The 11428-nt window shown below is 33.9% G+C and overlaps 1 protein-coding gene and 1 non-coding gene across 4 annotated transcripts; both read right to left on the minus strand.

The window, feature by feature from the left end:
- Positions 1–6306: 6306 nt before the first annotated feature.
- TRNAW-CCA lies at positions 6307–6378 on the minus strand. The gene has a single exon. It is a non-coding gene; the product is annotated as a tRNA-Trp (tRNA).
- A 500-nt stretch (positions 6379–6878) lies between these two features.
- On the minus strand, positions 6879–11138 carry LOC111403371 (trihelix transcription factor GT-4-like). 3 transcript variants are annotated; one of them, XM_023031857.1, is made up of 5 exons: positions 10426–11137; positions 9505–9543; positions 8370–8501; positions 7609–7833; positions 6879–7342 (listed from the first exon to the last, which is right to left on the minus strand). In XM_023031857.1, the coding sequence occupies exons 1-5, from the start codon at positions 11027–11029 to the stop codon at positions 7140–7142; spliced, it is 1203 nt and encodes a 400-aa protein (XP_022887625.1). In that variant the 5' UTR covers positions 11030–11137; the 3' UTR covers positions 6879–7139. The 3 variants fall into 3 exon arrangements, with proteins under 3 accessions (XP_022887625.1, XP_022887626.1, XP_022887627.1); XM_023031858.1 differs by lacking the exon at positions 9505–9543 and having other exon boundaries at positions 10426–11138; XM_023031859.1 differs by lacking the exon at positions 8370–8501 and having other exon boundaries at positions 10426–11138.
- Positions 11139–11428: the final 290 nt, after the last annotated feature.

Raw genomic sequence — 11428 nt, forward strand, 5'->3', positions numbered from 1 at the left:
TTATAGAGATTTTTCAGCCAATATAGTTAATTTGGTCACTGATAAAGATGTTACAGCCTAATTTACTTGGATTGAGAGTGATCACAAACTAATTTTAAACCCACAGATGGTGAAATTGCCTTCTTTTGATACCAACAAAAGATACAAACTGTTGTGTATGTGACTCATATAGAGTGGAACACATGTATACTAGAGTGAATGGGTCGATGCCAAAGCAGAGCGCATTGTACGGAATGAAGGTATTTTTGGATTTTTTTTCCTTTTAATCTTGTACGGGCTCTAACGTCTTGTATGGGTTAGAGCTAGGGCTAGGGTTAGGGTTATTATATATAGATAATGTAACCCCATTATTCATAAATAATAAAATCATGGTCGTTTCGATCATGTGGACATAAACACATTGTTGAATCACTTAAATCTGTGTTCTTATTTCTTTGTCGATTTTATATTCATCATATCATTATTATTGTTCAAATTACAACATCAAGGTAAAGTGGCAAGCTAATTCTTGCTCTAGTTAGATTTATAGTTGCTTGCTAAGTTTTATCTAACCGTGCATATACACAAGGTTGACACTTTGGCATTATACAAGAACAATGAGTGGAAAGAGTGATAAATTGCAGTATTTTCCTTGTTCCTCTTAATCTTAAATTGTAGCATTTGAGTAGACAACTTTGTTGGAAAATTACACCAATATTGTGCATATTATATTCACAAAGCATGTCATTTATGTTCACGAAATCGAAACGCAATTTCGTCTTACCGAAATGAATTTGGGAAGATGAAATGACAGATTCAATCATTTCCTTTCTTTATTTCAAGCCTACATGAAATCAAAAGAATGTTATTAATTTTCTGAAATCAAATACGAAGAAAGAAATCAGAAAGAATCAAGGTGAGATATGCGTGACGCGATCGGCTGAGGTAAGTGTTAGACAGTCTTCAAGATGAATTTGCCCCGCATCGGTGCTAACGATTTTTCAAAAATCATCTCCCAAGATACAAGACCATGTCTAGTCATAGGAACACTACAAATGACTTCGACCAACCAACTCGAACGGAGTTCTCTCTCTACCAGAGCCATGACATTGATGTAAATATTTTATGCAAATTAAAGTGTAAGTATGGAATGGAATGATATGGAATTATCTATTGACTTTCTTGAATTTCTTGAATGATAAAATTCAAACACACGTGGTCTATATATAGTAGTTGGAAAGGTATACCAACGGACGCAACCATACTAAGAGACAAAATTTATTTTTATACATTAAGAGACACAATTATTGAAAATTAATCATACTCATACCAAGAGTTATGATCATTCATATGAAAAGACGTATCCATATATTTTTAGAATATTCCACAATATTCTATATAATTTTCCAATAATTTCAAATGTTAATTTCTTATTCACCAAATAACGAATTTCACTTAAATAATCATATAAAATTGGTCACAACCAATTTCGATACAAAATTCTAACAATCCCAAACATGAATGAAAATTAATGCAATGTATATGCAAACACTGGTCGAGAGAGAGAGAGAGAGAGAGAGAGTAGAAAAATATTGCATCAGGTAAGGTAGCTTTTGGTTTTGAACCTTCCTTAGTGAAATACCATCGGATTTACTAACTAATTCGGGAACGTGATGTTCTTGAACCATCAGCCCTTGGTGTAAACCTAGACAACGGTACTCACACAATGTCTCCCATAAATCGTTCATGATTCTCATAACTTGGTTCATTTTTCTGTAAGTGTTTAAAGAATTCAAGTCTTGAATAATTCTCATTGAAACGGTCCAACTTCACATTTACATAGGTGATCTCCGATTAAGAGTATTTTACCCTACTCTACTTGATTTAATCAATATATAGAAATCATTAAAAGTTTATCTTAACCTTCAATCACTCAGCAAAAGAAAGCACTTTGGTATCATAGGAATGAGTTAGGAAATTAGTTTCCTAAGTGCTTCATGGAATCCTCATAGTTTAGTTGTCCATTTGAACCAAGATCTTGGGATCTTCAGTTAACATGGTAGGGTTACCATCATAAGGACTCTTACTCAGTAAGCTTAATCTCATTCCCTTCGATATGTAATATACTTGATCTCTTGGTAAACATATATAAATAGATTTACAAGTTTACACCAATGAGATCAACTGCTTATAGTATTATGTCTACGACGTATATGTCTAAACTTACTATTACATATGACTTAGTATCTTTTCAAATTTAGCTAGCCAATGATCGATTCATTTGATAGATACACATTGTCACCAACTAAGAAATCATCTCATGAAGTTACATGCTTCTCACTAGCTCTATCAATTCAAAATAATATTGGAGGACTTCTATCAAATCGTTACACTAGTCTATCATATTTACTAGTGGATTTCATACATGGGTATTCAATATCATCATTAAAGCATTGCAATGCATTTGAACTTTATGAATATTCTCTAATATTTCAAATGCTCTTGTATATCCAAATAACATTCATGATCGGCTTTCATCCAATTTCATCCACTTTAGGGCTTTCATCCCTTTTCATCTATAGACTTAGAGTATACCGTCGCATCACAATATCCTTCCAATACCACATGATATCTTGTGAAATGTAATCCATAAGTTATGGTATATTTCAAATACCTAAGGGTCTATGTCAATGCCACCCAATAATAATGACCTGGATTACTCGTGAATCTACTAAGTTTATACACAGCAAAAGCATTATCTGATTGAGTACAGTTCTTAATATACATTATAATGTCAATTACTTGTGAATATCTCAGTTGTAACACACTTTCACCGTTATTTTGACCAAGTGTAACTTTCCTCTAATACTTCAAATTTCTTAAATATTTTCTCAACATAATGAGATTAGGAAAGTACAATTCATTCTGATGTTTAAGAGATTTTTATCTCTAGTATTACATCTACCACACTCATGTCTTTCATGTTGTAATGCTTCATAAGCATTTTCCTGGCGTTTAGCACCACTTCGTGATTATTACCCATCACCAACATATTGTTTACATATAGACACACAATCACATAGGCATCTGGTGTATTTTTAACGTATACACACTTGTCATATTCATTTATTTTGACCTCATTTGACGACAACATTTTGTCAAAATTTTGGTGTCATTCTTAGGAGCTTGTTTCAATCCATATAAAGACTCAACAAGATTACAAACTTTATGGCTTCCACTTGGAGACACCTTCAGGTTGCTCCATGCACATCTCTTCTTCTAACCCACCGTTTAGGAATCCCGATTTCACATCCATTTAGTGAATCTCAAGGTTATGTATTGTCGCAATTGCAATTAGTAACTTTATCGAAGTGATTCTATTCATAGTGAGTAGGTAAAGAAGTCAAATCTATTTTTCTGCATATATCCTTTGGCAACCAATCTAACTTTACATTTGTCAATAGATCAATCAAGTTTTAATCATTTACACCCTAAGGCTTGTTTCCAGTAGGTGTATCTACTAATTCTCATGTATGAATTTGCATTATAAAATCTATTTCACTATTGATAGCTTCCTTTCAAGATGCAATGGACACATGTACATGCATAAGTCCATCATTTTCATTGCATTTAAAATGAAAAGTCACATTATTCCAATCATTTCCTCCTATGGCAGTTACAAAATATACAATGAGTTGTCAAAACGTAATCCATAGTTTCAATTGAAAGGAAATTACTAATTACGTGAATCACAAACAAAATTATGAATTGCATTAAACACGTATTTAATGAATCTTTATTTCACATGCAATAATTTGGAGTCCCTACCACTTCCAAATTAATTCATAAACATTCATTTCCGATTTTCAATTTAAGAGTGCAAATAGATATTGGCAAATGAAACTACCAAAAAGGACAGATTAACCAGTAAATAATTTTTATCCATTACCCATCATGGTAAAGGTAAATGATTTTTATCCATTACCCACCATGGTAACATTATATTCCAATTGTTAAATGATTTATACACATCTTATGCACAAATTTTTTTTTTTCATGCAATTTCTCCATTCGCGGTGGTTGATCAGACAAATATTCAAACATAATTCAACATATCTGTAGGCAACAATTTAAAAGTAAAGAGATGTGAACCAATGGTCACAAAATCTTGCACGTTCCCGTCGTTCATGAAAAATGAATCTTTTATCATTCATATTTATACACAATCATGTGATAGTGATCATATTATTAAATCCAAATTACTCCACCAGAATATCATGAATGCAGAGATTGACTGTCTCATTCATCTATTTCCACGCAAAAACATTTATATACCATTTGCAGAGAATACACGTGATAGTATATTTGTCGATTCTAAATAAAATTTTGGAATATAAATGAACAATAAGAACTACTAAAATTCATCTTAAGATTGTTGAAAAATTACACCGATATTGTGCATATTATATTCATAAAGCATGCCATTTATGTTTACGAAATCGAAACGCAATTTCGTCTTACCGAAATGGATTTGGGAAAATGAAATGACAATCATTTCCTTTCTTTATTTCAAACCCATATAAAATCAAAAAAATGTTATTAATTTTATGAAATCAAATACGAAGAAAAAAATCAGAAAGAATCAAGTTAAGATGTAATCAGCCGAGACAAGTGTTAATTTTGTCCTTAAGATGAATTTGCCCTGCATCGGTGCTAACGATATTTCGACAATCATCTCTCAAGATACAACGACCACGTCTAGTCATAGAAGCACTCCAAATGACTTCGACCAACGAACTCAAACGGAGTTCCGTCTCTACTATAACCATGACATTGATGTAAGTGTTTTATGTAAATTAAAGTGTAAGCATGGAATGGAATGATATGAAACTATTTATTGACTTTCATGAATTTCTTGAATAATAAAATTCAAACACATGGGGTCTATATATAGTAGTTGGAAAGGTATGCCAAAGGATACAACCATACCAAGAGACAAAATTTATTTTTATATATTAAGAGACACAATTATTGAAAATTAATCATACCCATACCAAGAGTTATGATCATTCATATGAAAATACGTATCCATATATTTTTAGAATATTCCACAATATTCTATATAATTTTTCAATAATTTCAAGTGTTAAGCGGGTTACATTTGATTTAATTTTTCATTCACCAAATAACGAATTCTACTTAAATAATCATATAAAATTTGTCACAACCAATTTCCATACAAAATTCCAACAAACTCCAATTTTAGGTTATTGTAACGTAGATTGTACGGTTGTGTTGAGTATGTTTTATCATCCAGTCATGTTTAATCATTGAAGAAGCTGTCATCTTTGCAAACGTGTCAGTTTCATTACTTGGAACATTAGAGATGTGAAGGTCTTGTATAAATGTCGGTTTTTCTTGTATGTGTTTTCTCAATTTGTTTGGATCTTGGATGGTATACAATTTTATACAGTTAGATCTAAGGGTATTTAGGGAAGGAGAGCAAGCTTCTTGATTCGCCCATCATCAGGCTCGACTCGGCTCGGCTCATCTGAGAAGCCAGCTCATGCTCCCAAACTTGACGAGTTGAGAACGAGTTTACACGCTTAAGAAAACTTGTGCTCCGCTTGCACTTGAGCGAGTGAGCAGAGACAGCTGTCTTCGGTTTATACTTTTATGTTTTCTTATTAAAATTTCATTTTTTAATATAAGGTAAAAAAAAAAAAAAAAAATTGATGGGTTTTATGTTTATTTTTTATGTATCAGTTTTTCCCTTTTTTTTTTTTTTTGGTATGACTATTTATATCCACAATTTTGGGATGCATATATAAAAACTTAGGATCTAAATAGCGGCACCTTTTCTTTTCATCCCTTCTGGCTCCGCCCTTATGAATTGCTTCTACGGGAAAAACCCAGCTTGAGGCTAGCCGGATCAACCCGCCCCACTCGACGTTCCTTAGATCTATTATTAAAACAATGTAACAATGAAAAATCTTGAGATTCTGAATTGATTATATTTGGGATTCCTTAATGTCCTCTGCTGGTTGCCGGTGAAATACAATCTGCATCAAAAGTGCCAACTTGGTGAAGATTATACCAGGAGACAGGAAGTTCGTTGATGAATACCAAAAAAATTACAAAAACGGTGCGCGATTTTTCCTGGCTCATGATATTTGGTGTTTTTAGTCGTGTCAAGTACGAGGTTTTGTTACTTCTGTAAGATAATTTGCAAAAGAATTGAAAAATCACTTGCCGTTGCCATACGTCAAAGATATGGTGAAGAAGGAAGAGAGGGGAAAAAAAAAAGGTTCAACAGTGGATGGGAATTGAACCCGACGTGAATCGAACACGCAACCTTCTGATCTGGAGTCAGACGCGCTACCATTGCGCCACGGATCCACTTTCTCAGTACAATGCTCCGAACTTTATATGACAATTCTTATAGATGTCATTCTTCCTACACATTCATACTTTAGCCAGGATAGCAAACCTTGTCATAGTATTAAGAATGATGGAACTTGTTAATAAATGGAATACGCATCGAATGAGTCGGGGGAATATTAGAAAACACCATGAGGTTCACGTTGCCTCTATTACACTTATTGACTTATTTGTACAAAAATTTATTTATTTGGAAGATTTGCAACTCAGTCACTCCACAACTTCTATATAATCAAAAGAAATCCACTAAAACTCCAACTCAAAAGCTATTGGTGACCATGTTTGATACAAGAATATGTGACAATGAACACACATCTAAACATGGATCTATTCACTAGTCATTAACCCCAATTTCAATTCAACGTACTAAACATGTCACAAGTAGACTAGCTAAAAATGACGCATTATATTTTGTCCTACAATTTTAGTATCCTATTCCAATCCACAACATGAAGAAATGCAAAAATCAAACAAGGATAGTAGTATTCAAAACATTATGCATACAAGGTCCAAGGTAAATGATTATAGATATCACTAAATGGCCTAGTAATTTGTACAAAAGACCAGTTCCACAGTTCTAAGGAAACATCCTACAACAAGATGTATACATTTGAACAAGATCATGAGAAATGGTGATATTTATATGAACTTAATCTTCTCAAGATGTTCATCCAAAATGAACTTTACTTGCTAATGTTGAACCACACTTAGGTTTTCGGTTAATTGACACCCCTGTATACAGATCCAGGGCAGAGCTCGTCCATGCTATCAATATTCCGATACCCACTGTACTCTCTTAAACATGTCCAGCCACGACGGGACAAGAAATCACGAAAATCATCTTCACTGTAAAAGGTTTTGTCCTCTGCGTGCACTGGCAAGTGATCTGACTCCTCGTACAGACATAGTTTTATTGTCAGGCCTACAAAAGGAAACATAACTTTCGAAGTTAGCTAAAATTAATTTTGCTGTTATTTTTTGAAACTATAAAAATAGCACCCTTGTACGATACGACTACTAGTGTCCCCACTTGTGTACCTATAGGACACAATCAAGTGAAGATAACTTATTTCCAACTTTAACCAGTCAAAAACTCTAATTATTTAAAACTTACTTATTTACACATAAGTAAAATTTTTAAGCTTAGTCAAACAAGTTTATAGTTATAGATGTTACAAGATATTCCACCTTCATCGACATGAAGTGTGTAGTTTCCCAAGGGCATATCTCTGTCAAGTGTTCGGACTACATTATCTTCATCTTCCAACCAAAAAGCACGCTTTGTCCTCAACCTAAAAGCAGATTTGATGGCTTCCTTGATGGCGTCTGCAGTGCCATCGATCCCTATTCTCTTTGTGTAATCTCCCAATTTCACTGTTATCACCCTTCCATCATACGAGTGACTTTGTTCACCTGGCAAAAAAGGAATATTAATCAGAGAACATAGAGGTCCAAACCATAAATTAAAAATGTCAAACTTTCATCATTTCATCAAACAGCTGACCATAATTAACAGCACGAATCTGAACAGTAGTGCATCATGAGGGAATATTGCAGCATTGGTCCCAAGACCCAACCTATTATCCCAATAGGTTCCCAATGATGGGAACAGTCCACAGCTTCATTAAATTAAGAAATCATGACACACTTCAAATTTCTTGGCACAAAATCAAGTTGAGAAGCAAATTCTAGCTTCATAAAGTCGTAAATGCACAGGCCACATAACTGTTACGATTTAATAGAGATTTTTACAGCTTCTGTTATTGTGACTAATTGGGTGACTCTAATTAAAGGATGGGAACTATTTTGCTCCTTTTTAAAGGTTGGAATTAATTTTCTACAGGGGCCATAGGTTGAGAGCAAAGTTTCCCTAAACCATAATGCTCTATAAAAATAATATCACGTGATGGAACAAATTCCCAGGTTCTCCACATAATCTGAAGACTGACCATTTCCAGAAGTTTCTCTCCAGTTCCAAGGAGATACTCCACTTGCTCCAATGGCATCAGCTGCAGTGATAGCAAGAGGATGCCCGTCATGATCTGAATGTCTTTCTAAACTGACAGCTGACCTGCCATTAGCTGTATGCCAAGGTTTTAGCAAAGAAAATTCCCATCAAAATGGGCATTATTAGAAGAGTGTATAACCCACAAGAAATTAAGTCCAAGATCAGATGGACGAGTCATTCAGAAGAATTAAAGGAGGAACCTTCATGGAAGTTAAACAAGCACATAAACATGCTGAAATGAAGATCTGAGAGTACTACATAATATTGGATGATATCATTTTAGAGAACATTCTTTATACATTACCGTTTTCACATAATTTTAGCATTTATTCATGTTATAAAATTAACTAATCATTTTATCTTACACTGATAGAGTTAAAAGATACTTATAACAAGAAAGAGTAAGAATGAAATTTCTAATCTGTAAAATGTCATGTGGTGTGGAAGAAGTGTCTCATCCACTACTAAGAAATAAACAGTATCATAATCCAAGGGAAATTACAGTACACAATCATGTCAATCCAGGGAGTTTGTACAGTGGACAGCTTATAAGCCACTCTCTGTAATAAATAATCTCGAACATATGATGATAACTCCATAAACAACTTCCTCTCACTTCCCAAAAATTAATATTTCAAATACCAGTGTCTCTCTCCCCTTTCACTCTCATACACAACTGGTCTGCTATTATTTTTCTTTTTTAAGAAAAAAGTTAAGTTAGATTAGCAAAAAAATAAAAAATAAAAAAAATCCAGACTGGTTTCTTAATTAAATGCGGTGTACACACGTTATGCATAGAATACATGGAGCAAAGGTGCCATCCAGAGATCCAAGCAAATGGCACTAGCAGACCTTGAAAATGTAAGTAGCGTTCCATCACGCAAAAAAATCATATGACATGATTACAACAAATATTTTAAAAAGGGAATTTATATAGGACTTTATTACCAATTTTGCTATATGTTCAAATATATACACACAACAGTAGTTGTGACTATTGACCAAAACTGAACTTGAGTTTAAAGATACTTATAAAAATTGAACACTTTGAAAGACATAACAATAAGAAAACTTGCCTTCCACAGGTCCAAAAGAAATACCAGAGTCATCAAGACCTGCAGAACCCAAATAAATTTAGAAGTTATTGGAATTTGTGCTACGTTTGTGAGCATTTGGCAAAACAATTAATTCCTTACAAATATGTAAGACTTCACTAGGCATCATTATTAAATCCATCTAATAAGCAGAAATTAAGAGGGATTCTGAAAATTAATCTACACAAGATGCAGAGACAGGGAATTGTCGAGATGGACAGATACGAGGAAACTAAGTGATCATTTCATCGTTATGATATATGCAGGTGCCAAACACTTCCTAATTAGAACCAATAAAGAAAAGATGCCCCAAGACATTCTCGTCCATTTTCAGTATTCCCAGAAGCTAAAAACCACTAAAACATTAAAAGAATATGAAAATGACAAATTGAACACATTCCTGCTCTTCCTGATTTCTCACCAACGATATGAAACCACCCAAAAGGACAAAAGCATGTGTGCTCGTTCTCCTAAGTTAAAAGAGTGAAATTCACTATATCATTCATTTCTGATGACCAGATGGAATCAATTAAAAAGCCCGATTCAATTATTAAACTTCCACATTCTCCCAACCCATAAAATAGAAGAACAACAGTCAAATAATTAAGCATATCATTGCCTGAAAAGCACTAGGAGAACCAGTATCAAGACAGAATATGAGATGGCTACAGTAACAGCAGCAAACACATAAATAAAATATATTCAATACTGAAATCACAATGATTCCCACCAATTCTCACTTCAACATGCCGTTATTACGCATAAAGAAATTAACATTCAAAGCAAAGAGCTCAAATAACATAAACCAACAAACAGATTTAGAAAAAATCAATTTCCAAGATTGAAAATTCACAACATTTTTCACACCAAAATCACGAAATAATCTGAATAAAAAAGGAAAACCTTTTTCAGCGAATTGCAAAAAGGATTCAACTTTTGAAACGCCAGCAGCAGCATTAGGAGGTGTGGGACTCTTGTAATTAGCTTCAATCTTGCTCCTGTCCCTCAAAATCTCCTCAATGTCCTTGTAATAAGACATCTTCGCAGAACCATTTCCATTACTATCTTGATTCTGCTTAGCTTTCCTGAACTCCTTCAATAAATTCCTCCACTTGTCGGTGCACATAGTGGGGGATCTATCAAACCCCCTCTCCCTCATTTTCATCGAAATCTGGTCCCACAAATGCTTATTCGATTTCGAGGTGTTAAAAGAAGAATCGATTTCTCGGCGAAGGGATATGAGGGATCGTGTCTCTTCTTGGACCCAAGTCTCGGCCCTTTTCTTGGAGGCAGTCGATTTTAGGTCATAAGAGAATGATGGGTTGGCTGAGTTATCATTAATTGCGTTTTCCTCGCCTCCACCGCTACTGGCGGCGGCGGCAGTGTCACCACCATTGGTAATGAGATGGTGAGAAGGAGGGACTTGGACGATCATGCTGTTTTGGTTGGTTTCTCGTTTGTTATAGAAATCTATGGCCTGTTGCTGAGATTTTTCAGATACGTACATGGTTTTTGGGTGAGGAAAATTGAAAACTTGAGGAGACCTTTGGGTTTTCCTTCTTCAGTATAGAGTGCAGGAACAAGAGAGACGACACTTGTAACATTCAGACATTTGTGTTGTTTGGTTACAAAGATTACAAGGGCATATCTAAGCCTTGATAGTCATTATTTGGCCAAAACAATGTTTTAAATAGTATTTTTTAATAGAATATATGATTAAAAAGTAGAAAATTTTTTAAATTTATTTATAAAATATTTTATTGTGTAAATCTGTATTTAAAAACGAGTATGTAAAAAAAGAGTTTTGAAATAATGATTGTCAAACTGGTACTTACTTTTAGAGCCTGTTTGAGAGTGATTTTAAAAATTGATTTTTTGACCGTTAGGAGAAAAGTGGGGTCCACAT

The sequence above is a fragment of the Olea europaea genome, chromosome 11 (genome assembly GCF_002742605.1).
Source record: "Olea europaea var. sylvestris chromosome 11, O_europaea_v1, whole genome shotgun sequence".
In the NCBI taxonomy this organism is placed as follows: domain Eukaryota; kingdom Viridiplantae; phylum Streptophyta; class Magnoliopsida; order Lamiales; family Oleaceae; genus Olea; species Olea europaea.